This window comes from Trachypithecus francoisi, unplaced genomic scaffold (genome assembly GCF_009764315.1).
Source record: "Trachypithecus francoisi isolate TF-2019V2 unplaced genomic scaffold, Tfra_2.0 Lachesis_group5, whole genome shotgun sequence".
In the NCBI taxonomy this organism is placed as follows: Eukaryota; Metazoa; Chordata; class Mammalia; order Primates; family Cercopithecidae; genus Trachypithecus; species Trachypithecus francoisi.
Genome location: NW_022681470.1, coordinates 2,797,840 through 2,825,803, shown reverse-complemented (window position 1 = coordinate 2,825,803; position 27,964 = coordinate 2,797,840). Strand labels below are relative to the sequence as shown.

The following is a 27,964-nucleotide window of genomic DNA, read 5'->3' as shown; positions in this document are numbered from 1 at the left end:
TCGGCCTCCCAAAGTGCTGGGATTACAGGCGTGAGCCACCGCGCCCGGCCAGTTTTGTGTGTTTTTAAACATATATTCCATGTTTCTACTTAACTTTTTGAACGTCTGAAATACAGATGAAATAACTTTTAATAACTAGCTGCTTCTGTCAGTTCTAACATCTGTGCTAATTCTCGGTCGGTTTCAATGATCTCTTCATTATGGGTTTTATTTTCCCGAGTCTTTACTTTGTAAATATTCTCAAGCTTTGTTTTAGAATGCAGCTGTGTTCCTTGGAAACAGTTGGATCATTTTTTTTTTTTGTTTTGCTTTTAATATGTGTTAGATGGGATCAGGTCAGTGCTCAGTCTGTGGCTAAGTATGGAAAAGACTTCTGGGTGTTCAACCCGATGCCCTGTGAGTCGTGAAGTTTTCCAGGTTGGCTGTTAGGAAGTGGCGCGATTCCTGGCTTTGTGAATAACATACGTAAAATTAAACCATCTCCAGTCTCCTTAAGTGGTTCCTGTCTGAGTCTTGAATAGCTTTCTCACATGAATGTTGTGTTAGCCCCTTCTGCATTGCTGTAAAAGGATACCTGAGGCTGGGTGATTTATAAAGAGGCTTCTGCTGCTCACAGCTCTGCCAGGTATACAAGAAGCATGGCACCAGCATGGCACCAACGTCTGCTTCTGGGGAGGCCTCAGGACGCTGACGATGATGGTGGAAGGTGAAACGAGAGCCGGCATGTGACACGGCAGGAGAGAGCAGGAGAGAGAAGGGGGCAGGTGCCAGCTTCTTTTAAACAACTAGCTTTTGCATGAAGTGAAAGAGCAAGAACTCACTCATTACCATGGAAAGGGCACTAAGCTGTTCACAAGGGTTCCACCGCCAAGACCCAAACACCTCCCACCAGGCCAACACGGAGGCTCACATTTCCACACGAGGCCTGTGATTCTCAGTGTTGGAACCTGCTGGGAGGTGTTTGGGCCATGGGGGTGGACAGCCCATCTTCACCATTGAGGATCACATTTCAACATGAGATTTGGAGCGCACAGACATCCAGACTATGTCAGATGTGCTGATCAGCACTCAGTGGAACCCTTGACGGACCTTCTGCTAATCTCTAGAGTTCTTTCCTCTGCAGTACTCTGTCTTGTAAATTGTTGCCACCTTGGTCTCCCGGTACTTTGGCAGCAGAAGTACTCATGGGCAAGTTACTTCTCTTTTCTGAACTGTTATTTTCTCATCAATACAGAAAGGATAATAGTATGTAGCTTATGATTTTATCATGGGAATTGAATGAGGCTGATGTTTGTACAGCACCTGGCACTTGGCAGATACTCAGCAAATATTTGGGTCTTCCCTGTCTCTGCACCTGGTTGTTATTTCTTCCTGATTTTTGCCTTTGGTTTGCAACCTGATTCCTGGCTGAGCTTTAGGTTGGGTTCTGTATAATGATCAACCAAAGCTGGTAATCACTCGTGTGCCATTCAGGTTTTAACTTGATGAGTTTCGGAATTCTGCTGTTCAAATGGCATTTAGGTAGAAATGTAGCCTCCTATAATTAGGCATTTATTTTCTCCAAAATCTCATTCAGTTCAACCTGCAAGAATTATTTGAATTCATTTATCTGTAGTGTGAATGTCAGTAGACTTTAGAAGGTCAGTGGTGTGTGGTGACAAGAATTTAAGAGGACCAATGCTATTTGCAACCCCAGCATGATTTTGCTGGGGTTTCCTAGAACTTCAACCTTTTACTCCTCCTTTTCATTTTTCCTCAGGTTTCCCAAGGAGCTACATGAAGAACAGATGAGTGTTTGTCAGAACTTAACCATTTCTCTTTTATCTTCTCTTATGTGGCAGTGTCTGGAGGTCGCAGCCGCCTGCATCTCATTGATCTCGGCAGCTGTGTGAAAGCTCTTAGCAAAAATCGAGAAGGAGGCTCAGGACTGTGCCTCTCGCTGTCTGCTCTGGGCAATGTCATCCTGGCTCTCGTCAATGGCAGCAAACACATTCCATACAAGTAAGTGGCGCTTCTACTCAAAGAATGCGGTGGGGGTAAGCATGGTGTAGGACACTTGGCTCAGTGCTATCTGGGGAGAGGTGTGCCACAGAAGGACAGCCTGGACCCCATTCTAAGTTCGGTGCCAGAGACCAGCCTTAGCTAACAGTTGTGCAATGTATGATCTCCCCCATTCAAAACTTTTGGAAATACTTAAATCTATTCCAGTTCTAACTTGAGGCTGCTCAAATTAGAGGAAAATAGGCAATTATCTCAGTTGCGTTCTCCACTCGCAACTGAAGGGGGTGGGTCATTGTCACCATAAGAAAGATGCGCCTGTTTCATAGTGATGAAAATGAGGGTGGAAGACTGGCTTACCCTTAGGGGTAGGGCCACCAGACTCAACCAAAAAAATACAGGATATCCAGGCAAATTCGAATTTCAGATAACCAACAAATAAGGTTGTATTATAAGTATGCACCCCAACATTGCGTGGGACACTCCTGGTGTCATGTATTTTATCTGGCAGCCCCATCTAGGGAGTTTAGAAAGCTGGGAGAATTAGCACCCGCCTTCCCATGCAAATGTTTAGTCACTTCCAGGATCCTTCCTGTCTCTTTATTGCTGCTCCAAGACAATTAAATTATAGCCGCTCCTATGTCTGGCAGAGACAAAGCCACTCCACCACCATCATCCCAACTAAGCGTTCTCATTGGACCGTGTGGTGGCGGGCCATTGACTGGCTGTCCAGGCTTCTGCCAAGGCCCAGCTGAGCCTCTTACTAGCTGCATGAACCTTCATTCTTCCTAAAATGAGGGCTAAAGCTATACATGCTACTTACATCACAGAAATATAAGGCTCAAAATGATAAAACATGTATAAAAGTTTATTGTAGAATTTAGGACACTATGGCCAATAACCTCTGATGAAAGTCTGGTAACACCTGTCTGGTCAAGCCTATCCTCACCTATTTAAAGGGAAAAAAACACAGACCTTACAAGGTTGCCATGAGGATTAACTAACTGTATGTGGATTCATGGTTTTATGTGTAAAAATCCTACAAAACCTAAGTTACTTGTGTGGGAGGAAAAAGTCGAGCAGTATATTCTGTAATTACCAAGATTCAGGATGAGTGCTGGAGTTTTTCTTTCCCTCAACCCTATGGACTGACTTTAGGAGCTTAAATGGGGGTTACAATCCTGTCCATCTCATTTCTAGAAATTTGGAATCCTAGTTGGATAAACCCAGAAATGGTTTTCCCAGCTCTTGTAACAACACTTTTCTATAGGAAAACATTTTGAAGTTGAAGAATTATAGAGTTTCATTTGATGTCAATTCTGTAGTTGAATAAATTCAACGGGTGGGGAGAAAGGGCAGGGGAGGGCAACCGTTGGAGCTGGAGATGAAGGCAAGAGTTACTGGCCCTCACTGGTTTTCATAAAATGAGAATCATGCCTGTTAATGTCATAACTTCATAGATCATGGTGTAAATAAAATTCCAAATTGCACCTTATTGGGAGGTCATCGATTACATATTTTACTTATAGGTTTTCCACTGTTTCTGCAGGGCGACATGCTTTTATGATTTCTATAAATAGTTGTTGAATTGATGGTGAGAACATAGATGCATGTAAACATGAAACTATTTTTAATTTAAAGTAACTTAGTTAGAGTTGGGTTTTATTATAAATGAGTAGGGAAACATTAAAAATTGTTTTTATGGCCCAGTGTGGTGGCTCACACCTGTATTTCCAGCACTTTGGGAGGCTGAGGCGGGAGGATTGCTTGAGCCCAGTAGTTTGAGACCAGCCTGGGCCACATGGCTAAAATCTGTCTCTACAAAAATCAGCCGGGCGTGGTGTTGCATGCTTATAGTCCCAGCTGCTTGGGAGGCTGAGGTGGAAGGGTCACTTGAGCCCAGGAGGCAGAGGCTGCAGTGAGTTGAGATCACGCTACTGTACCAGCCTGGGCAACAGAGTGAGACGCTGTCTCAAAAAAAAAAAAAAAAAAAAAAGAAAAAAGAAAAAATTTGTATGAATTGTTCAAGCCTGTCGTTAATTAAGCATATTTTTAACATGCTGGCCCTACCACCTGGCCACCTGCGCTCCTGGGAGACACCTGCACTCACCAGTCCCTGCAGACAGCTGCCTGCCTTCATTCCAGGAATCCCCTTCCTTCTATTGTGGCACTGAGAGAGTGATCATTAAAGTGTTTCTGTGTCTCAAGCACAGACTAGCATCCATGTGGTCTCAGCACAAGACCCAATCCTGGAGCTGTCCCGTGGCCTGGTTGAGCTATTGATGGCATGGGTACAGACTCACCAGCTGTCCTTGCCCTGCCCTGCCTAACACACCTCATCGAGACCTTGCTGGGTTACATGGTGCCGGAAACGTGGCGGCCTGGCTGTCCAGCCAGCACTGTCCTCCCCGAAACATCCACTGGTCGGTGCATTTGTTCTGCCACCCCTCAGTGTCCTTAACGCCCTTTATTGTGCGTGATCTTAAAAAGACCCTTGCCGTCATGTTTTCTCTGAATCTGGGCCACAGCCTAGATTCAATATTGAGCACCTGCGAATTTACATTTACAAAGTGATTCATCAATTAGAAACCGTCCTCTTTTGAGGTACAGAAAGATAAGGTGAAGATTTACTCAAATCACCTGGCCAGTGGGTGGCGGGATCAAACTGCCTCCCTTTTCACAGCCTCAGAGGCCTTGACAGTTCCGAGCTGCAGACCCACGCCCCCTTCTCATCAAGCTCTCTAAAGTCGGAGCTGCCTTTGCTCTGCACGGCAGGGGAGCCCAGCACAGCAGGAAGGCCCAGATTTCTGGTATTCCCTGGGCGCTCTGAAGCCACATTATGCGGCATTTTGTTAGCATACTAAACACCTCCAGGGTGTCAGCCTTGTCTTTGCAATGCGCTCCTTAGACAGTGGGAAGCTTCCTGCCCTTGCGGTTTCCTGTTACTCCTCCTGCTCACTTACGGGGAAGAAAAATAGAAACAAAGATAGAAAACCAAATTCCATCTTCTCTTCCTTGCCCCACCCCCAAAACACAGACATCCCACTACCTCTCCATTTGTCTCCCCAGACATCTCTGTGCTTGGAACCTGCGTTACGTGTGCTTGCTCCTGGGAAATTCACTGGCATGTGCACAGAGGGGCTGTAGCCTGTCTTCATTCCTCTTCATCATTTTACCAGGCTATTTGTCATGTGAGCAAAGCCGGAAAGTGAGTCTGGATTCATGACCCATCCCAGGCATTCCCACAGGCACCCTCTATGTGCGCTGAATGGGACTTTGCAAATGATATTGCCCTTGAAGATGCAAGAGACGTGGAGCAGGTTTCCAACCTCAGCCATTACATGGCACAGGCACATTGCACGGCACAGGCTTGCTGGCCAGTCCAGGTGCCGTAAGTCGGCCCTAAACAGTGGCACCATTCAGAAAAGCATGCAGGAAAGGCAGGGAGACCACCAAGGACTCCAGCCCCTCATTAGTTCTGCACTGACAGGCTGCACAAATTACTCTCTAATTTCTGAGAGCCTCCACATCTAGGGAACCCTGCCCTCATTTGAGCATTCTGACAGTGCATTTGCAAATCTTCTTTATTCGGTACAGTCATTTGCTGTTCCTTACTGCTCTTGGGCACCAAGGTGCTAGGAGTCTTCCCATTTAATGGATAAGAAAAAATAGGCAGAAGCATTGAAATGACTTCTCAGGCCGAAACCCAGTGTTTCAGGCACACCCCACAGGAGTTGGCCCCCAGAAGAACTGCCGCAAGGATCTGTCAGGGTGAACTGAGCTTCGGCTAAAGCGTGTTACATCCCAGCTCATCTGAAGGACTGCAGCCTTTCGAGACTCAGATTCTAACCGCGACCCACTTCTTTCAAAAATAGAATTTCTGGTTCTCTTAGATGTTGCCTTGCAAAGGGCACGGACTCTTAGAAACCACACCTTTCACGCAGGGCTCCTGCAAGCCCTGAAGCATTTACCTTCATTTATAACTGCTACTCCATATGGAGAAAGAATTCCTTTAGTGGGTCATATGACCTGTTTGCTTATTTGCCAACTCAGTGTTTCTAAACACTAAGTTTCTAAACAACAGCTAGTTGCTAATGTCTTGGCTGCCCTTTAACAAGAACTCGTGAAAGTCATTCTATGGCCCTCTCATGTCGTGCCTGTCTGAGATGCTTCTCCCAGTCATCTTGAAAAATGGTGCTACATAGCCATCCCGTCGTGGAAATGATGGCTACATAGCCATCCGTCGCGGCACCTCCCTCTTACGGGTTTGGTCTATGGTTCAGATCCAGACCTAATCCTTGTTTGTTGAGATCAGTCACTGAGGCACTTTGGGTCTCAGCAGCTGTGCTGAGCTCGCCTCCTCCTCTCTGTGGTGGATCGCAAAGCTGCAGGCCACAAGCAAACACCACAGGCAGCATCCACTTCCAGAAGTCTGTGTTCCACAAAAGCAACGAGCACGTCCACCCTCAGGGGCTATGAAGGGAACTCTTTTCCTCCTAAGGGCCCAGTGAGGAATCAGGAACCAAGGTCATCTTGAAGCTTGTAGCCTCGGAGCACAGCCGTTCATTCAAAGCAGCAGGCAGCACTGGAAGCTCAGGTTCAAGTCAGTGACTTGAAAGGAAATGACACTTCATAAGTAGAGGCGGCTTTTTCCAAATGCAAGCGCTTCTTCTGTTCCAAGAGAGGGTGGGGTGCTGGCACCTGCGGGTCGCACTTGTGGCAGCAGGCCCAGCACTGGCAGGAACTTCAGGACGAGCCTCTCTGAAGGATGCAGACATTCCCCTTCCTTGCCTGGAGAAGCGCTTCTTCCTAGAGCCCATGGAGATTTGGGCTTAGTCTCTGCTTTCTCAGAACTGGAAACCCAGTACTCAAGGTCTGGGAAGCTGGGGAAAGGGGCTCTACATGGCTGTTAGCTAGAGTGGGGTCCCAAACCCCCAGGCCACAGACTCGTACAGGTCCCTGGCCTGTGAGGAACTGGCCTGCACAGCAGGAGGTGAGCAGTGGGAGCATGACCGCCTGAGTGTCGCCTCCTGCCTGATGAGTGGCACTGGATTCTCATAGGAACTTCGTGCTATTGTGAACTGTGCGTGTGAGGGATCTAGCTTGCGCGCTCCTTATGAGAATCTAACGCCTGATGATCTGAGGTGGAGCAGTTTCATCCCAAAACCATTCCCTACTCCCATTGGGTCCATGGAGAAATTGTCTTCCATGAAACCTGTCCCTGGTGCCAAAAAGGTCAAAAGGTTAGGGACTGTGGAGCCACAGTGTTCAATTCCCATCTCACACAGGAGAGGATAGACTCTTCCTCTGGACTTGGATGTATGTTATTTAGATGTACCATGAAATTAAGTAGATATTTGTCAGGAAAAATGCAAAGGAGTATCAGTTCTCCAGATTTGTTTAAGATAGCATGAAACAGGGAGACGTTCATGTAAGTATCTTTGTGTGTGTGTGTGTGTGTGTGTGTGTATGTGTCTGTGTGTGTATGTGTGTGTGTGTGTATGTGTCTGTGTGTGTGTGTGTATGTGTGTGTGTGTGTACGTGTCTGTGTGTATGTGTCTGTGTGTGTGAGAGAGAGACATATGCATATTTAACCTCCTTTAAATGTATATTAATGCTGTATTATCTCCTCCTAATTTACAGGGAGAATATCAATTTAGAACTATTTGCACAAACTCCAGATACCAGTTTAGAGCATTCCCTGTTTAGAAATAAAATAACCAAAGTCTCAGGTTGCCAGGCAACTGCAGCAATGATAATTCTTAGTATTGCTGCTTTAGAAATACTCACTTTTATACATTTTAATGACTATGAGGATACAGAGAACGTGAGTTCAGAATGTCACTGGGACATCGAAGTCCCTTTTCTATGAGATTTGTAGCGTTCTCACTTGCTTTTATTTTTCCCTCTTAGCTCTGTTTGCTTCCTTGGCTAGCGGTATCTTCATATTTAGCTATAGAAATCTCGAGAGGTTGTTATTATTTTCTTAAGAGTTGAGGCAGAAGCTGCCACTAAATTAATTCTGCCAGGCTCATTATAGAACCACGCCAGTCACGCAGGGAGAAGTGACACCTTCTGAGGACTGGCTGCGGTCACAAGCCCTGGGTTCAAGCTTTGGTTGTTCAGCCGCTGGTTTGACACATGAACTCTACACCTCATCCTTTTCATTCTCAAGAGGACCATGCTCTAGCCCCTCTCAGACCTTCACTGAATTGGGAACAATATCAGGTCCCAGCTCTGTCGTCACCTCTTGGCAGCAAAGCCACAGCTCATGTTTTTGTCCATTGCAGCAGCCGCTGTGGCATAATGGGACATAACGATCTCAGGCCTGGTGTCTAGAAATTGGAAGGCGTCTTCCTTTCTCTTTTGGCTTTTCAAGTTTATCTTCCTTAGTGTTTAATGTCTGAGGTTATTATTAAACTCTTTCCGAATTCTGAACCAATGATCAAATAGATACAAGAGTATGATTGGGAATTAAAACACTGCTAATCCCAGCAGAGTAGGAAAGGGTAGACAGCCTCTTCCTCAACCCCCCTGGCCTGAGTGGAGGAGAGAATGGCGTGGCCTGCAGGGGAAGGACAGAGAGACAGTGCCAGCTGTCACACCCAGGCTCACGTTCACCAGCCTCAGCAGTCAGACCTTCTTCCTTCCTCCCTTGGAAGAAGTGAATAGAAGGGCAGAACTGAGAGCAGGAACTCGGTCTTGCTTGCTAAAGGGGTAGAAGTTCCTAATGCCTGGACTTGCAGGACCATAGGGAGGAGGAGAAAATGATGTCTAGTACTGATTTCCTTGCATTTCAGCTACACGGAAGGTAGTTAGCACAGTGCAGAAATGAGCCTCCAGGGACAGTATTTCACATCGTGAACCCCACAGCTCGGGCGTTGTTCTTCCTGCACCTCACAAGCTGTGCTAAATGCCTTATGGATATTTAATTCTGACCACCTGTGACATAGGTACTGTAATAATCATACTAGTATCACGGATGGGGAAACTGAGACACAGAAAGGTTGAGTATCTTGTCCAAGTTCACACAGCTAATAGGCAACAGGGCCTCACTGCCTCCCAGCTTATCACCTCCACCGAGTACAGTTTCTGGAATATTGTGGTGCTTGGTCAACATTTGTTGCAATAACAAATGGGGTACAACAGAAGATCAAACTTACCCGCAAAGCTTGCACATGTGTAGTTGATGATAAGTAAAAGCACAGGCCCGGCACAGTGGCTCACACCTGTAATCTGAGCATTTTGGAAGGCCTAGGCAGGAGGATCACTTGAGCCCAGGAGTTTGAGACCAGTCTGAGCAACATAAGGAGGCCTCATCTCCACCAAAAAAAATTAAAAACTAGCTGGGCATGGTGGCTCACACCTGTAGTCCAAGCTACTTGGGAGGCTGAGGTGGAAGGATCGCTCAAACCCAGAAGGTTGAGGCTACAGTAAGCTATGATCATGTCACTGCACTCCAGCCTGGACAACAGAGCAAGACCCTGCCTCCAAGTGAATGAATGAATGAATGCACTGACCCGAGGGGTAGGGCTGATGGTAGCCAATTCATACATTCAGGTCAGTCTCCTGGTCTCACCTGTTTCTGTGATTGCTAAGCCAGGCCGATGGCCAGATACCCACAGCAATGAAGAATGTCAAATACAAAAGGTAAAAAAGGGAAAGGAATCTTCCTTTCAGGACCCAAGCTACTTATCAGGGCTAAATCAAAACACCAGGTAAGAATGTAATGATGGGGGATGGGGGGGCAAAAAATAAAATTAAAAAGAATGTAACAAGCAATGAGATGCTCCTGACTTTGAAAGTGTGCAAGGCTCCAGGTAGATTAGAAGGCATCCTAACCTCACTGAGTGGCTGTCAGTGGGGCCTGACAGTCTGGTCCCCTGTTCTGGCAATGGAGGGTGTCCTCTCAGAAAGTCTCAGCCTATGTCATAAGCTTTAAAAAAAAAACTCTATAATCTTTCTTGTGAAAGAGCCTGAAAGTTCATGGAGCTTCCCACGCCGCACTGATGGGAGAAACTGCCAGACTCCACCAGGCTCTCACTGGCTCCAGGACCCCCACGAGGGCCTCCTGATCTATCTGGGGCAGCTCCTGCAGGAGAAGCGTGACCATTTCCCACAGTGGAGAAGCAGACACTGGGCACAGCCCACTGATAAGACAGCTTCCACCTCCCGCCCCTCCGGGGTCTGCAGCGGCATTCCTGAGTGAATAGGTTCAGGTCACAGCGCCAGAGGTTATCAACCAGGCTGTGCCTTGAAGCTTTGCTGAGTACAAGAAAGGTAGGGAAGAGATAAACGAGAGGTGAGAATGACAGGGCTGGTGAGTGAGATCATGAGCTTTTCCTCAAACATCCGGCTAAGAATAGAAGCTTTGGGAAATTCCACAATTGGCAGATAAGATGATCAACCTCTCAGCTGGAATTTGGGAAGTTTCTTCAGACTGAGCTCCCAGAGAAGTATGTGTGGTAAAATCGCTGTGCTTTCTAAAGAGATGGATTGCAGCCTGCGCTGTAGAGCGAGTGCTGAGCGGAGGCCAGGTGACATGGATCCTAGCGCCCCTGCCACGGCTAACCTCACACACTCAGTCGCTCTCCCCAAGCTTTTCATTTCTCCATCAGCAAAATCACAATCGTTCTTACTCCTTGTCCGCCTCAGAAACATACTGTAGGTTCCATGGAGACGATGTCTGTGATAGACAAAGAGACCTGCTTCAAAGGCAGAAAGGTCACTGTTTTATCATCTTTCAGAATTGTGTAGCCCACGTGATTCTGCCACCATCCTATCTTCTGTGCATTCCTTGACTTTGAAAGTATGGATCTTTTTTTTTTTTGGCCAAGTGGATTATAATTACCATCTATTGAAATGAACCCTCATGCATTTATTCAACAAGAGTTCGTGTGCCTAACACACAGTGTGGCTGCCTGATACAGATACTTGACTTAAGAGCATTCTAAAGGCTCTGCACGAAAGTGAAGTCATGATGTAAGGAGGCAAAGGACTCTGCCCTCAAACAGTCCAGTGGGCCTGAGAATGAGTCAGGAGTGAGGGTCTGATGCTGCTGCACCCCTAGTTGTATCTGTGTGTCCCAGTGACTGGGGCGTGATTCAAATATTTAAAGATACTCCTTTTTCATACGGCCTTTGAATGCAAGCCGAGTACTTCTGGTGTGCACTTAGAGAGGTGGTATGTTTTTAATGCTGAAGTAAAACTTGTCTGTGTTGGACTTAGTGAGAGAATGGTTTTCATTCAAAGAGATTGTCAAGGCCAACTTTGATATAAATTTCACTTTACATCTCACACCCCACATGACTCATAACACTTAACTCTGTCATCCGTAGAACTCAGTGCTGTTCTCATCAGCAAGGTGGATTCTGGCCCAAAAGAACTGGGGGAGGAATTTCAGGAACTGGTTCTATGATAAGCCTAATTGAGGTCACCAAACATACAGAGAAAATACTCTGAGAAATGTATAGCAGAAATCTAAGTTTTCCGTTGATTCATTTACTCATTCATTCAGAAATATGCATTGGGTCCCTACAATAAACACCAGGGATAGAAGAGATGATCTCCATTCTTGGGCAACTTACAGTGTAGCAGGGATACAGACACTGAGCACCGAGTGACTGGTGATATACGCACATCAGCGCTGAGTCGGCACTAAGGGAAGACGGGGCCTGGTGGCGCTGAGGAGTGTCACGAGGGCTCTCTGGCCAGAGCAGTGACTCTCAAGCTCTCTCCTACTGGAGTCCCACTCATTCTCGACTCACGCTCATCTGTGTCTTCCAGAGTTTGCCACAGTCAATCCTCTAAACGCCTGAGTCGTTCACAGCTGTTCTGTCATTCCCTGCATTGATATAGAGATGATCCCACACAAATCATGACAAACCACTAAGCCAAATGAGGACTCCGAATCCACAGCGAGGTGTGACCTTTAATGATGACTAATCATCGTATCACAAGTTGTGTTGTAACCAGAAAGAAAGCAGCCAAAGAAGGAGGGCTTTAGGTTAGTCCAGGGACCGTGCAGAGAGCCTGAGATGCCCTTGGGCACCCACAGGGGGCTGTGATTATTCAAGGATGGCTTGATTTAGGCACAATTAGGCATTGGACAGGATGGAGCATATAAATGAGTTGGGGCTTAATTCATTAAAAATCTGTCTTGAACATTAATAGAGCTTCAGTCAGAGTATCCAGCCATAAATTCTCACCTGTTTCACAACTGGTTCAGGCCCAATTGAGCATTAACAGATTTTTTTTGTACATGCAAATGAGGTGATAATTCATTTCATGTGTAATTGAACAATTTTTGAATAGTTACATTTGTGGAGAAGTTGTATCCAATCGTCTAATGTACCTGGTAATTTTGTAACTAAAACAGAGCTGAATTTCATTTTGATATGACAAAGGGAGAACCAAAGAAGTAGAGGTGGTTTGAGGGATAGTAGGCTTTTAAGAGACTTTATGATATTCTGTTCTTCAGGGCAATGACCACAGTTGCTGTTTCTTTTTATCCTCACTATTCTTTCTTTTCACTCTCTACTGATGAGATCGGTGAAAACTTGGGGGCATTTCTAGATTTGGCAGCCTCCCATTTATAAGCATACGTATTTTTTAGTTTTGTGCCCTGACATGCCAATTTTTCTGAGGGTCAAATGTGTCTGTCTTTAAAACACCGCGTTGGTGTCTTTCAAACCACTTATCAAGGGTTGTTTCTGCCATGAGACCTTGTCATCCCTGAGCATGAAATCCCATGCTGAGAACTAATTGCAATTGCTGTATACACTGAAGGTATTGTTATATCGTTTCCTGAACAAAGTTCACTGCTCCCTTCGTTAAGGGCACCTGCCATATCCACTGTTTCCTTACGAGAACTCTTTTTGGTGAAGACGGGATTTTTGTTTTCTTTACACTCCACATAGCTGCCAGAAGGCCCCTTTAAAATGCAAGTCTGATGTCTCTCAGCCTTTAAAACCTTCAGTGGCTTCCTGTTGGCTACAGGGTACTTGAAACCCTTTTGTGGTCTATGGAGCTCTTCCAAATTTGGCCCACACCCACCTTTCTGACCATAGAAACTGCATAGAGATGACTTAACACCCCACACCCTCTCACAGTCACGTGCTTTGCCGATGCTGTTTCTTCTGCTTCCAGTGGCTGTTCATTCATTCATTCACTCATTCATTCATTCATTCATTCAATCAGTAGTTACCAAGAACGTACCCTATTCCAGTACTGCACTGGAGCTCCTCCTCCACTTGCGAGCTTCTTCTTATGTCTTTGACATGTTTTGATTGTAAGATGTGTTGCATATACAGATGTAGAAACACATCTGCTCAGTCTATAGAATGACAAAAAATCTGTGTGCCCACCACCCGGCTTAGGAAATAGAACATTTCACTAGCTTAGGTGCCCTTGTGTGATCGCCTGCCTTCCGTCACCCTCCTTGCCTGTTCCAGAGGTGACCACAGTGCTGAATTTTCTGTTTTTGATGCCCTGGCTTGTCTTATAAGTTTTACCACATAAGTGTGTGTCCCCCCAAAACATACTGTTTAGTTTTGTCTGCTGTTGAACGTTACGCAAATGAAATCACACTCTGTTCTATGCCCTTCCATACCTTCTTTTGATCAGTATTTCATTTTTGAGATCCATCTTGACGTACACAGCTACAGGTTCTTAATCTGCATTGCTGTATGATTTTTCCATTTGGATATTGCAAAATATTCTTCTGTTGGTGGATTTCTAACAAGTTTTTAAAACCTGATTGTTGAAGTTAATCAAACCTATCTCTGCATCTAATGAGATGCTCACTTGGTTCCTCCATTAATCATTTAATATGGTCAGTTACATTATGAGTTTTCATTTTGAGACAGGGTGTCACTCCGTCACCCAGACTGGAGCGCAATGACACAAACAAGGCTCACTGCACCCCCAGGCTCCAGTGATCCTCCCACCTCAGCCTCCCACGTAGCTGGGACTACTGGTGCACACCACCATGCCTGGCTAATAGTGTATATTTTTTGTAGAGACAGGGTTTTACCATGTTTCCTAGGCTGGCCTTGAAATCCTGAGCTCAAGCAATCCACCTGTCTCGGCCTCCCAAAGTGCTGGGATTACAGGTGGGAGCCACTGCTACAGGTCAATCAGTTTTCCATTAATAATAACTGAAAATTCTTGGATTCCTTCCTGCTTATTCTTTGAGGCTTATCCCAAATTTTTTTTTTTTTTCTTTTTTTTTTTTGAGACGGAGTCTCGCTCTGTCGCCCAGGCTGAAGTGCAGTGGCCGGATCTCAGCTCATTGCAAGCTCCGCCTCCCGGGTTTACGCAATTCTCCTGCCTCAGCCTCCCGAGTAGCTGGGACTACAGGCGCCCACCACCTCACCCGGCTAGTTTTTTGTATTTTTTAGTAGAGACAGGGTTTCACCATGTTAGCCAGGATGGTCTTGATCTCCTGATCTCGTGATCCGCCCATCTCGGCCTCCCAAAGTGCCGGGATTACAGGCTTGAGCCACTACGCCTGGCCTATCTCAAATATTCTCTCCCCTCTCAAGCCTTCTCTGATCTCCTTCCCCCCTCCTAATTCTTTGCTCCAGGAAAGTTGTTTCCATCTTCCAACTCAGTGGCATTCTGTAGGTATTTTAATGTAGGCATTTACATTTTAAATATTTGTTTACATACATCTATCATATGAGCTCATCAAGATAATGATGGAGACCACACACAGTGGCTCACACTTGTAATCCCAGCACTTCAGGAAGCAAAGGCAGGAGGATCACTTGAGCCTAAGTTCAAGACCAGCCTGGGCAACATAGTGAGACTCCATCTGTACAAAAAAAATTTTTTAAATATATTAGCCGGCATAGTGGCGTGTGTCTGTAGTCCCAGCTACTCGGCAGGCAGAGGTGGGAGGATTGCGTGAGCCTGGGAGGTCGAGGCTGCAGTCAGCTATGATCATGCCACTGCACCCCAGCCTGGGGAACAGAGCAAGACCTTGTCTCAAAAAAATAATGATGATGGGATCTTGTTCTTCAGCTTCCTTATGATTTTGCACTAGTCTGAATGAAACCAGCCTGATCTAAACCCTGCATCTTTAGTAATGGATATGAGTCTGACACCCACCTTCAACTCTGGGGTAGCCTGCCCAGGTTCCCAGAGGACACCTTTGTGCCCGCAGGCTTCCTGTGGCCATCGGAACCCCATTCTAAACTAGGATAAAGTATATGTTTTGTGGTGGTGTCGCCTGTTTAGGATGAGAAGAGGCACTGAAGCTATAACCCTATTTTCTGAGCCAGATCAAATAGCAAAAATACATTTGCTCTACCGGGTTATTTTGACAAATTTATCAAGCATCTACAAAATATACAGTACTAGTCTAAGCATTAGGGCTGATGCAGAGAGCTTTTGCACCAGTAGGACAGAGGAAAAAAGTAAGAGGTAAGCAGTTCCAGCAAGTAGGCCGGGCGCAGTGGCTCACGCCTATAATCCCAACATTTTGGGAGCCCAAGGAGGGCAGATGATTTGAGGTCAGGAGTTTAAGACCAGACCAACATGGCTAAAACCAGTATCTACTTTAAAAAAAAAAAAAAAAAAAAAAAAAAGCCAGGCGTGGTAGCACATGCTTGTAATCTCAGCTACTTGGGAGGCTGAGGCAGGAGAATCACTTGAACCAGGGAGGTGGAGGTTGCAGTGAGCTTAGATTGTGCCATTGCACTCCAGCTTGGGCAACAGAGAGAGACTCTATCTCAGAAAAAAAAGTTCCAGCAAGTCATCTGTGAATATTTTTTCTATGGTAATAATAATAAATGCAAGATGCAAGTATAGATTCCTGTTTAGTACTACAACTCTCCACGTGTCTAGAATTTGGCAAAAGCAAATATGCCATAGAATTTACCCCAAAGCTTGAGTTACTGAAACTGTAATAGTCATTTATCACGTGGATTTGGTGCTGGTGCCCTAAGGATATAAGTACAGGGAAGTTCTGGGCATGCATTAGAGCTCTAAGGAAAGGCCTTCACTGGTTCATGTCGCCAGGTTTGGGATGGCAGCCTACCATTTGATACCATACTGAGCTCCCTAATTTTGAGCTGCATCTAGAAGACCATGTGCCAGGTGCCAAGAAGGACGCTTAGGCTATGTGTGGATGGAGTTTCATCAGCTGTTCAAATGAACGTTTTGCAAGACCATTGTGAGTGAGTGAGATGGGAGTTTCTCTGTGTTCAAGCCCAGGACCCTGCCTGCTGGTGTGTCCCTCTTCTGAGTCATTCAGTCTTGACCCACTCTAGGGAACCGGAGGAATCCGCGGCCCAGAGCTCGCTCACGGTGGCCTGTTTGACAGTCACATTCTGAAAAAGCAAAGCTTCCTGGCTTGATTTCTTGCTGGAATAATGAAACGGCCCCTGCTTGAAAATATCCTTTGGGAAAAAGGTAATAGCCACCTTGAAACACCATTCAGTTTGACCTTTCCAAAAGCCAAGGGTTTTTTTTTCACCAAAGTCCTTCATTTGAGCCTGTAGTCTGTGAATGAAAAGAAGTGATGATTCCAGCCTGTAATCCCAGCACTTTGGGAGGCCGAGACGGGTGGATCGCGAGGTCAGGAGATCGAGACCATCCTGGCTAACACGGCGAAACCCCGTCTCTACTAAAAAATAGAAAAAACTAGCCGGGCGAGTTGGCGGGCGCCTGTAGTCCCAGCTACTCGGGAGGCTGAGGCAGGAGAATGGCGTAAACCCGGGAGGCGGAGCTTGCAGTGAGCTGAGATCCGGCCACTGCACTCCAGCCTGGGCGACTGCGAGACTCCGTCTCAAAAAAAAAAAAAAAAAAAAAAAAGCCTTGTGGTTGGAGTCAGAGTCCGCCTTTGGGCACTGAGTTCTCTGTCCAGGGACCTCTCCACCTGGTCTTGGAGTCATGGGCATTGTACAAAAGCAACAAGCCTTGCAGAGCTACCAGCGTGAGTGTTTGCTAGGGCGAGCCCAGTCTCTCTACAGGACGAGGATTCTCTTTTCACCCTCACGTCAACCCCAGGGATAAATGCTGTGATTACTCCTATTTTATAGATGAAGAAACAGATACAAGGAGCCCCCGTCCCATGCACAGTACTGGTAAGCTAGGATTCAAATAGTCGGGCTCCAGCGCCTTCCCTAGGATTCAAACCCTGTCGGGCTCCAGCGCCTACCCTAGGATTCAGACACGCTCGGGCTCCAGCGCCTTCCCTAGGATTCAAACAGTCGGGCTCCAGCGCCTTCCCTAGGATTCAAACCCAGTCGGGCTCCAGAGCCTTCCCTAGGATTCAGACACGCTCGGGCTCCAGCTCCTTCCCTAGGATTCAGTCAGGCTCCAGCGCCTTCCCTTTCAGTCCCCACATCAGCCCCTGGATGAGGTGTGGGGAAAAGCACACAGATCAGACTGGGGGGACCTGAGTTCCAGCCCCAGCTCCTCGCCTGCTGCCTGTGTGACCTGAGAGCCCCCAGGCTCCATCTGTAAACTGCGGAGGGGGTGGCAGACAGCCTGTCATGAGGAGTGAATGAGATCGTGCAGATGAAGGCGTTTGGCACACTGAAGAGCTCTGAGAATGATGACGATGATGTCCAAGTCTCTTCCAGGATTTTTTGTGTGCCTTTCATAGTATAAAATAGACCCCGGCACGTGGTGTTCCCACTTAGGATATGACCAACCTCACAGCTAAGTTGCTTAGCACATGGTACCAGCGAACCCAAGTTTGTAAACCAGAACTTCCCATTGCCTTCTTGATTGTCAAGTTTGACTCGAGCCAGCATCCTCTAATACACTGAAAATAGACTGTGTGTGTCCAGAGGCAGCTGGCAGCTGAGCTTTCATCTCAGGCCAACCTCACAGTCAACCCACTGTCGTCCGTCTTGTTCCTCCATGAGGAAAGGGACGTGAATGCCTGCAGGCCATCAGAGATGCAGGTGAAACAAACCTCAGTGTGCCATTGCACAGGACAGACAGTGGGGCCGGTGTTTCCCTGCGGAATCGGGAGGACAGCTGTGCCAGCCACGTGTCCAGGCCCAGGATCCACATTAGGAAAGGGGTTGCTGACGCATTTCAAACTGTCTCTAAAGTTGTGAGTGCATATGGCAAAATCCCATCAGGCCGAGCCTTCTTGCTCTATATGTTTGAGTAGAAAATGACTCGAGCTGGAAGCTCCAAAGCCTGAGATCCAGAGCATAAACTCCTGCTGTCCTGTTGAGGCCAGGGCAGTCCAGTCGCAAGCAGTACTCCAAAGGAACGTGGTAGGCCGTTCTTGTCTCGCTGCAAAGAAATACCCGAGGCAGGGTCATTTCTAAGGAGAAAGGTTTATTTTTGGCTCACAGTTCCACAGGCTGTACGGGAAGCGTGGTGCCGGCATCATCATCTGGTGAGGCCTCAGGAAGCTTCTAATCACGATGGAAGGTGAAGGCGGGTCACAGGGCAACAGAGGGTGCGAGAGAGAGAAGGCGGAGGTCCCAGACTCTTTGAAACAGCCGGATCTCGTGTGAACTAACAGAGCGAGAACTCGCTCATCAACAGGGTATGGCTCTAAGCCATTCGGGAGGGCTCTGCCCCCATGCTCCAGCCCCCTCCCGCCAGGCCCCACCTCCAACACTGGGAATCCCATTTCAGCATGAGCTTTGAGGGCACGAACATCCAAACCATACTGCGCTCTATCGGTTTTGAGATTTTACTCACTGGGTGACAACGTAGAGTCCCCACGGCTGGGCTGATAGGATTTGTTCCTGTTTCCTAGGCACCCGGGTGTGCAGGGCCACGAGATGAGCCTCTTGTGACAGCTGAGCCACCTTGCCGATGGTTTTAACTCGGGGGCCTGGAAGTCAGACTCGCATGCTTTGAGGATATTTTTGTGGTGATGTCATTTGTTATGAGGGTTGTTCTTTTTTCTCTTGGTACTTCCCAGCCTCATTACTTCTCTGTGCCAAACTGTGCCAGGAAATCACTGGCTTTACCATCATGATCATCGTCATCATCCTCAAACTTTGGTAGTGCAGCACCTGCTAGTGCCAAGCTCTAGACTCAGTTTTTTATATATACTCAGTCATTGCATGTTCACGGTAGTCTCATAGGACCAGTACCACAAATGCGTCTAAGTAGGTTTCCTCGAAATGTCCTTTGTCACAGCAGCCTGGAGCATGCAGAAGCAGGTAACAGAAATACCAGCAGCCACTCTTGACTCACCACTGATAGTGGAACTGGTAAGGGACAAACTTGTAAATGAGCCAAGTTAGATTTCTGGGCCTTGTCACCACCTCCCCACTCAGTGCTGAGCCCCCACCCCACAGGTACCCGGTACCTTCGTGCTCTCCAAGAATGCCCCGTGCTGCCACCCTCCACCCTCCTCCTCCTGCCTGTACCTTGTTGCAAACCCCCAATGCCCTGGGCCTCAGTTGACTCTATACCTACCCCAAAAGGCATCTTTCCTGTGGGTGCTTCTCCCCATGAAGCCCTGTGGTAAGGTCATGTGCTCTCTTCAGTCAAACCCTGATAGCTGGTAAGAGTCTAATGACATATGAGAGTTCCCACTATTCCCAACCTTGCCAATATTTGTATGGTTTGATTTGTAACGTTTTTGGCCATGAGGTGAATATGTAATGCTATGTCATTGTAATTTTAATTTGCAATTTTCCTGATGACTACTAAGGTTGAGTATCTTTTCACGTTTATTATTCTCTTTTTGTATAGCTCTTGTTCATGTCTTCTGCCTGCTTTTCTGTACAGTTGCTTAGCTTTTTGTTTATTGATTCATAGGAATTCTTTGTAAACTCTGGATACCTTCTGCAGGCACCACTCGTTGAGCCCACACTGACCAGGAATGATCGTTCAGTCATTTCAGTGTTTGCCTCTGTGTGGAGCTGTCTCTGGGCTCTCTAGCCCTGCATCGTCACCTCAGTCTTAATAACATTGTGCTTTGCTCATTTTCTTTATGGCATGTTCATTTTCCATTTTATTTCTGTTCTTTGCTATTTATTTATTTATTTTTTGGGGGGGTGGGGGAGACAAAGGTCTTGTCACCCAGGCTGGAGTGCAGTGATGTGGTCATAGCTCACTGCAGCCTTGATCTCCCAGGCTCAATAGCAATCCTCCCACCTCAGCATCCTGAGTAACTGCAACTACGGGTGTGCACCACCACGCCTGGTTAATTTTAAAAAAAATTTTTTTTTAGAGACAGGGTCTCACTGCATTGCCCAGGCTGGTCTTGAACTCCTGAGCTCGGGTGATCCTCCCATCTCAGCCTCCCAAAGTGCTGGGATTACAGGCCTGAGCCAGTGCGCCCGGCCTCCCAGAGTGCTGGGATTACAGGCCTGAGCCACCGCACCCGGCCATACTTTGCTATTCTTTATCTCCCATCTTAAGGTGGTTATATAGCTTAGCAGTTTCCCTTTCTTGTTCTATAAGCACCTACATTGCTCGCTAAGTACTGCTTTGTCTGTATCCTAAAGTTGTGGTAATGACAGGTATTTTCACTATCATTTGCTTAAAATATTTTCCATTTTGCTTTTTATTATTATCATTTTTTGAGACAGGGTCTCATTCTGTCACTGAAGCTGCAGTGTAGTGGTGCAATCTTGGCTCACTGCAGCCTTGACCTGCTGGGCTCAAGCAATCCACCTACTTCAACCTCCTGTAGCTGGGACTACAGCACGTGCCACCATCCCTGGCTTTTTTTTTTTTTTTTTTTTTTGGAGACAGAATCTCACTTCGTTGTCCAGGCTGGAGTGCAGTGGCACAATCTTGGCTCACTGCAACTTCTGTCTGCCAAGTTCAAGTGATTCTCCTGCTTCAGCCCCCCGAGTAGCTGGGATTCTTGGCGCCTGCCACCATGCCCAACTAATTTTTGTATTTTTAGTAGAGATGGAGTTTTGCCATGTTGCCCAGGCTGGTCACAAACTCCTGGCCTCCAGTGATCTATCCCCTGTCTCAGCCCCCCAAAGTGCTGGAATTACAGGTGTGAGCCACCGCACCTGGCCCATTTTAATTATTTTGTGATCCATGGGTTATTTAGAAATGTATTTACTAATTGCCGCAGTTAACTTATGGAATTAGTTTGTTCCTCTTGAGCCTTTTAAGCCTTGCAAAGGCAGGTGCAGCACAGCAGGGTTGCTTTGACTCCACCGTTAGGGCAGTACCCTTCTGAGGACTCTGAGGAATGATTTACATATGCTCAGATATATATGTACACCCATAATGTATACCCTATATATATACCCAATGATATATATAATATACACACACCCCAATATATATATACCCAATGTTACATCTATAGACACACACCTAATATGTATATACACCCAATGATCTATATACACACACAATATATATATATATACACCCAATTTTTTTATATATATACACACTCATATATATACACCCAATGTTATATATATACACACTCAATATATATACACCCAATGATATATATACACACATACCCACTATATACACACCCGATGATATACATACTCTCAATATATATACACCCAATGATATATATATATACACACACCCCAATATATATATACCCAATGTTACATCTATAGACACACACCTAATATGTATATACACCCAATGATCTATATACACACACAATATATATATATATACACCCAATTTTTTTATATATATACACACTCAATATATACACCCAATGTTATATATATACACATACTCTATATATATACACCCAATGATATATATACACACATACCCACTATATACACACCCGATGATATACATACTCTCAATATATATACACCCAATGATATATATATATATACACACCCTATATATACACCCAATGATATATATAATATACACACATACCCAATATATACCTAATGATATAATATACACACACTATATATACACCCAATGATATATACACACACACCTATATATATATACACCCAGTGATATATACACACACACCCCAATATATATACACACCCAATGATATGTATACACACACATCCAATACATACATACACCCAGTGATACATATGTACACATATATACACACACCCTATATATACACACTCGATATATATACACACACCCTATATATACACACTCAATGATATATATACACACACACCCAAAATATATACTCAATTATATATATATACACACACACACCCTATATATCTATAACCCAATGATATATATATACACACACACCATATATATACACACACACCCTATATATATAACCCAATGATATATATATACACACACACACCATATATACACACACACACCCTATATATATATAACCCAATGATATATATATACACACACACACCATATATACACACACACATCCAGTGATATACACATACACACACACACGCATGCCCTGGGCATGAGCAGATCTCCTCACTCTATCTGCTTGAACACAAACTTCCAATCCCTTCTTGGCTTCAAGGATTATTCCGACTCTCCTTTCTGTGGCCTTGCTTGTTTTTTGTACACGTGCAGATTAGAGCTTGACTGGAGGGCTCTGGAGAGTTCTCACTTGCTCTCAGGCCATCTGTCTTTTTTTTTTTTCTTATTCTCTCTTCCCCTCCTCTCTCTCTCCAATTCTTTCTTTGCATCTCCCTCCATTCTCCCTTCTGCTATTTGCTCCTACAAAGTTTAGCTGCCCTGGCTTCCCCCAAGTCTGGACTCTCCTTGTTCAGAAGGATGGCTGCCTGGCTCTGCTTGGGCCCCTTGCTGTGTTTGGGGGCCTGGAACCTCTCTCCTGGCAGTAAGCTGGGGCACTTACAAGGCTCAACTCATCTTTTTCCCTTCTCTCAAACATGATTTTCCTCTGCTGCTTGTTACCCAGTATCAGAAACCTATTTTTTTTTTCTTATAGTTTGTTTGGTTTTCTAGTTGCTTAAGGTTGGAGGGTAAATCCAGTTTCTATTTTTCAAACATGGCCAGAAGCAGAAATTTGGTCATTCGTGATTTTTTTTTGTTTGTTTATTTCTTTAAACAGCTTAATTGTCTCTTACATGTTAATCAACTTTTTTTTGTTTATTTGTGATTTAGGTTTGAACATCTCATTCTGCCATCTGTGGTTTCTGCTGGTTCTTTCTCATGGTGCCATGTTTCTTTGTTTATTTGTGTCTGGGGGCTACTCATTTTCACTGGCATTTTACTTGTGAGAATTCGGAAAACTCTGGGATAAAGATAGTTTACTCCAGAGAGTATTTGTGTTTACTTCTACCAGGTGCCAGTTGAGGATAGTCTAAATTACATTCTCAGCTTGAAATATTTTTGACCACCCAGATATGGAGAATTAAGCCTGCAAACCTGCGTGTAATTCAGACCAGGGTTCCCAATTCTCAGGACAGTTTCTTTCCCCTCTGCTCAGTGGCTATATTTCAAGACAGTCGTGTCTTGAATACCTAAAATGGACAGTTGTTGGGGGTTGATTTTCCTTGGAAATTCCCATGTGGGGCAGGCCTCTGGCTTTGCTGCCACGTAAAACTCAGCAGGGTGTTATCTGGTTGGGCAGATGTCTTTGGGGTGAAAGAAAGCTTGCCTGTTCTGCTTATTTATCTTGAGTTCCCAACTTCACCTGCTTTTTTTTTTTGGCCTGAGAATTCTTGACCTTTTTGCAGGTTCAACAATGCATTTACTAAGACTTAAAAATAATATCCATGGCCGGGCGCGGTGGCTCACACCTGTAATCCCAGCACTTTAGGAGGCTGAGGCAGGCAGAACACCTGAGATCAGGAGTTTGAGACCAGACTGACCAACATGGTGAAACCCCATCTCTACTAAAAATACAAAAATTAGCTGGGCATGGTGGCGCATTCCTGTAATCCCAGTTTGAAGCAGGAGAATCACTTGAACCCAGGAGTTGGAGGTTACAGTGAGCCGAGATCGAGCCATTGCACTCCAGCCTGGGTGACGAGAGTGGAACTCCATCTCAAAAAAAAAAAAAAGAAAAAAGAAAAAAAGCCACAACGTTTAATTGTACTTGGTAAGAAGGTTTTCCTAGGAACCAAGCCTATCATATTGCTCCTTTCCTTTTTTCCCCCTCTGTTACACACCTCTCCTCCTTTTAAATAAGTAAGGAGATCATATAGTTTATTATCCAAGCCACTTTTGAGAGTGACAAAGGACACTTGATTATTATTATTTAGTGTTTTGAAATATTTTCTGACACATTCATCTATATTGGTGAACCTATGAAATAGTTCTATTCAAAAATTACTTTCAAACATAAAATACTTTCTTATAAAAAGAAAATACCTACATGCATCAAAGTAGAAAAAGGTTAAAACTGCTTTATATTGTTTATCTGGACATTAAAAAAGAAGCAGAATAATCACTTAATATACTTTTGTGTATTTTAATCATTGTCTTCACTCTCTTCTTCCAGTACCACTTTAGTAGTATTTTTCTTAACACTGTTTTTTCTATTGTTAATGTCATGGCCTTTTTCTTCTTCACATAATCCAGCTGCCTTACCTCTATGTTTACATATATGTTTATGTGCATTAACACATCAAACCATCTGTTTTTGATAACTGTGGCTTCTGTTTCTCTTGATAGAATATCACAGTTTGGTTAAAAATAATTGTGAATTTATTTGTACCACCACCAATTACAAGTTTATTTCAATGAAATACATTTCTCAATTCAGTGAGAATATTGTGTGTTAGTTTCAAAGGATCTTTCCACAAGTCAGTTTCCCGAGCATAGTTGTAGAATTTCACATTTTAATCTTCTATACAGTTTGAGCCCTTATCATTCTCTATTTCAGGGCCCCGTTTGCAAGTTTTGTTTTCAATCATTGCAATTCATTACAGGCTTCCGAGGCCGAGCTTTTTGTGTTTCATTGGTTGAACACTTGATTATGGATTACAACTTATTTTGAACCACATGCCATCAAAATGTAGATGACTTGTTTCCAAAACTCAAATACTTTTTTTGTAAAGCATTTGGATTGACTCATGAAGTATGTTTTAAAGTTAAAAGTTGCCTAATGTCAGCAATTTCCTATCATTTCATTATTTCAAGTGTCAAATATTTCTCAAATCCAACTGTTGACAGGCAGCACAGAGAGAACTGCACACTCCCCTGATGAAATGTTTTTAATCCAATTTAAACTTCATAAAAAATTTTTGTAGTTCAGTTACACTCAGTTTATGTAAATTTTACAAATTTCAACAACTATGGCTTGTGCTTCTCTGGGTAGAATTAGAACTGTGTTTGAGCTCAGTTATGAATTACATATAGATATCAATTACAGGTGCATTTCAGCATCATAAGTTTCTCAGCTTGGAATATTATATCTTTTTTTAAAATTTTTTATTTTTTTTTAGATTGAGTCTTGCTCTGTCACCCAGGACTGCAACCTCCACCTCCTGAGTTCAAGTGATCCTCCTGCCTTGGCCTCCCACGTAGCTGGGACTACAGGCAGGCATCACCACGCCCAGCTAATTTTTGTATTTTTAGTAGAGATGGGGTTTCACCATGTGGCCCAGGCTGGTCTTAAACTCCTGACCTCCAGTGATCTGCCCGCCTCAGCCTCCCAAAGTCCTGGGATTACAGGTGTGAGTCACTGCACCTGCTGGAACATTTTGTCCTTTTTTTTTTTTTTTTTTTTTTCTTTTTTTGAGACAGAGTCTTGCTCTGTTGCCCAGGCTGGAGTGCAATGGTGTGATCTCAGCTCACTGCATCTCTGCCTTCTGGGTTCAAGCAATTCTCCTCCCTCAGCCTCCCAAGTAGCTGGGATTACAGGCACGTGCCACCACACTTGGCTAAGGTTTTTGTTTTTAGTATAGACGGGGTTTCACCATATTGGCCAGGCTGGTCTTGAGCTCCTGACATTATGTCTTAAAGTGCGAACTCTGTTTCCTGCGCATACCTCACATGTTCCTAGATGAGACCACTGAAATAGAAAGTGAAAGTTGACCCAATTCCATCTCATTTTAATAAGTCTTAGTAATAACTACTTGTATTTTGAATAAAGAAATGAAAAATCCAGGACAAAATAAACCAGATAGGATGCAGGGTAATAGGCATACACTGAGACTTCTGGGCAAGTGAGAGCATCTGGTCAGCCAAATTAAAGCCCTCGGAGGGGTTCCTCTATCCTAGGTTCTTAATCCACGCCTGTTGAATGAACAGTCGGAGGTAGCTTATTTGTTTGAATAAGACTTTCTGTGTGTTAGTGCAAAGGAATGAGGATGGGGCAGGTTGAGGCTTTGTAACAAGACCCCCCAAAGGCTAACACATAGGTGGCTGCTTCCTCTGCAAGCAGAGATGACCCCTGTGGCCCTTTTTGGAACATCTCTTTTACATGCCAGAGGGATTTAACTTGACTGTACCAAATGGCTTTATCAGCCCTTTTAACTCAAATGTCCCATTGGGATCAAACATTTTGGCTCTGGAGACCTTTGTACCTGTGCCGTGTCAATGTAAGGATAGCCTGGGGGTGGCAACCCAGACACAGCTAACAGCGGGGACTGACTGCCTTCGTCAGAGTCTTGGCCCCAAATTGAGGGTACATCAGCGGTTCTGACTGTTCCTCTTCGGGCAACATTGTACACCTTCCGCAGGAGGAGCCTGACGGTAACCTTGGTGTCAAATGGTTCTACGTATCTTCACCCTTGGAGACTGTGAGCTGTGCAGACTGAGCAGGCCATGGCTTGTCCTCTAGGATGTGATGGGAGGTTGAAAGCGTCTCTCTGCTGTGATGTAGGAGGGACCGTGAGCCTTATACTAGGCACTCATTCCAGCCCAAGGCAGCAGCATCTGCTTTGGTTTTATTTCTTCCTTCCTCTCTTCCTTTTTTTGAAACAGTCTCACTCTGCCCAGGCTGAAGGACGGTGGCATGATCTCGGCTCACTTCAGCCTTAACCTCCTGGGCTCAAGCTATCCTCCTGCCTCAGCCTCCCAAGTAGCTGGGACAACAGGCATGTGCCACCATGCCCGGCTAATTTTTTTATATTTTTAGTAGAGATGGGGTTTCGCCATGTTGCCCAAGCTGGTCTCGAACTCTTGGATTCAGGAAATTGGGCCGCCTCAGCCTCCCGACGTTCTGGGATTACAGGCGTGAGTCACGACGCCCGCCTGCGTTGGTTTGATTCTGACTGTGGCTCCTATGAAGGAAAAGAAAGTGATGCTTTGGAAGTTGTAGTTAGGAGGCTGGAGACTTCTGATGGAAAGGTGCACCCAGTAGATACGTATTTAAATACTTACGGAAAGGTGATTTGTGCCGGACACTGTGTTAGGTCCTGGCTATACAGAAAGAAGTGGCGTCTGCCCATCCTATGCAGTTCTCCAGGAAGGAGGCAGCAGGATGGCCATCCAGGCAACCCACCAAGTCCTTTCGCAGCACTCCAGAAAAGCACTGAGATGTTTCAAAACTAAAACAGACAAACAAAAGGGACCAAAGAGGTGGCATGAGTAGCATGAGTCAGATGTGATTAATTCTTAATTCCTTAGCTGCTGCTTTGTTTGTTTTGTTTTGTTTTTTGAGATGGAGTCTCACTCTGTCACCCAGGCCTGAGTGCCGTGCAGTGGTGCGATCTTGGCTCACTGCAACCTCCGCCTCCCAGGTTCAGGTGATTCTCCTGCCTCAGCCTCCCAGGTAGCTGGGATTACAGGCGCTCGCCACCATGCCTGGCTAATTTTTGTATGTTTAGTAGAGACGGGGTTTCACCATGTTGGTCAGGTTGGTCTTGAACACCTGACCTCAAGTGATCCACCCGCCTTGGCCTCCCAAAGTGCTGGGTTTGCAGATGTGAGCCACAACACCTGGCCCCTATTTCCTTAGCTTCTTATCAGCAGCAGGACTTTGAGAAATGGCTCAGTTAGGGTCTTGCAGGGATAACAGTGATTAGAGCCTGAATGCAAACTACATTTATCCCATGTCAGAAATTAATAGCCTATCAAGCTTACCAACTTAAAAGATGCAAGAATTATACAACAATAGCTACTTTTTTTTCAAATAAAA

The 27,964-nt window shown here is 45.2% G+C and overlaps 1 protein-coding gene across 1 annotated transcript in view; it reads left to right on the top strand.

Moving 5' to 3' along the window:
* KIF26B (kinesin family member 26B) overlaps window positions 1–27,964 on the top strand; it is a 552,553-nt gene that overhangs the window by 489,240 nt on the left and 35,349 nt on the right. Inside the window, exon 10 of the mRNA XM_033196023.1 lies at window positions 1,842–2,001. Within this exon, the coding sequence (XP_033051914.1) occupies window positions 1,842–2,001 (160 nt within the window). The remainder of the gene's footprint in view (window positions 1–1,841; window positions 2,002–27,964) is intronic.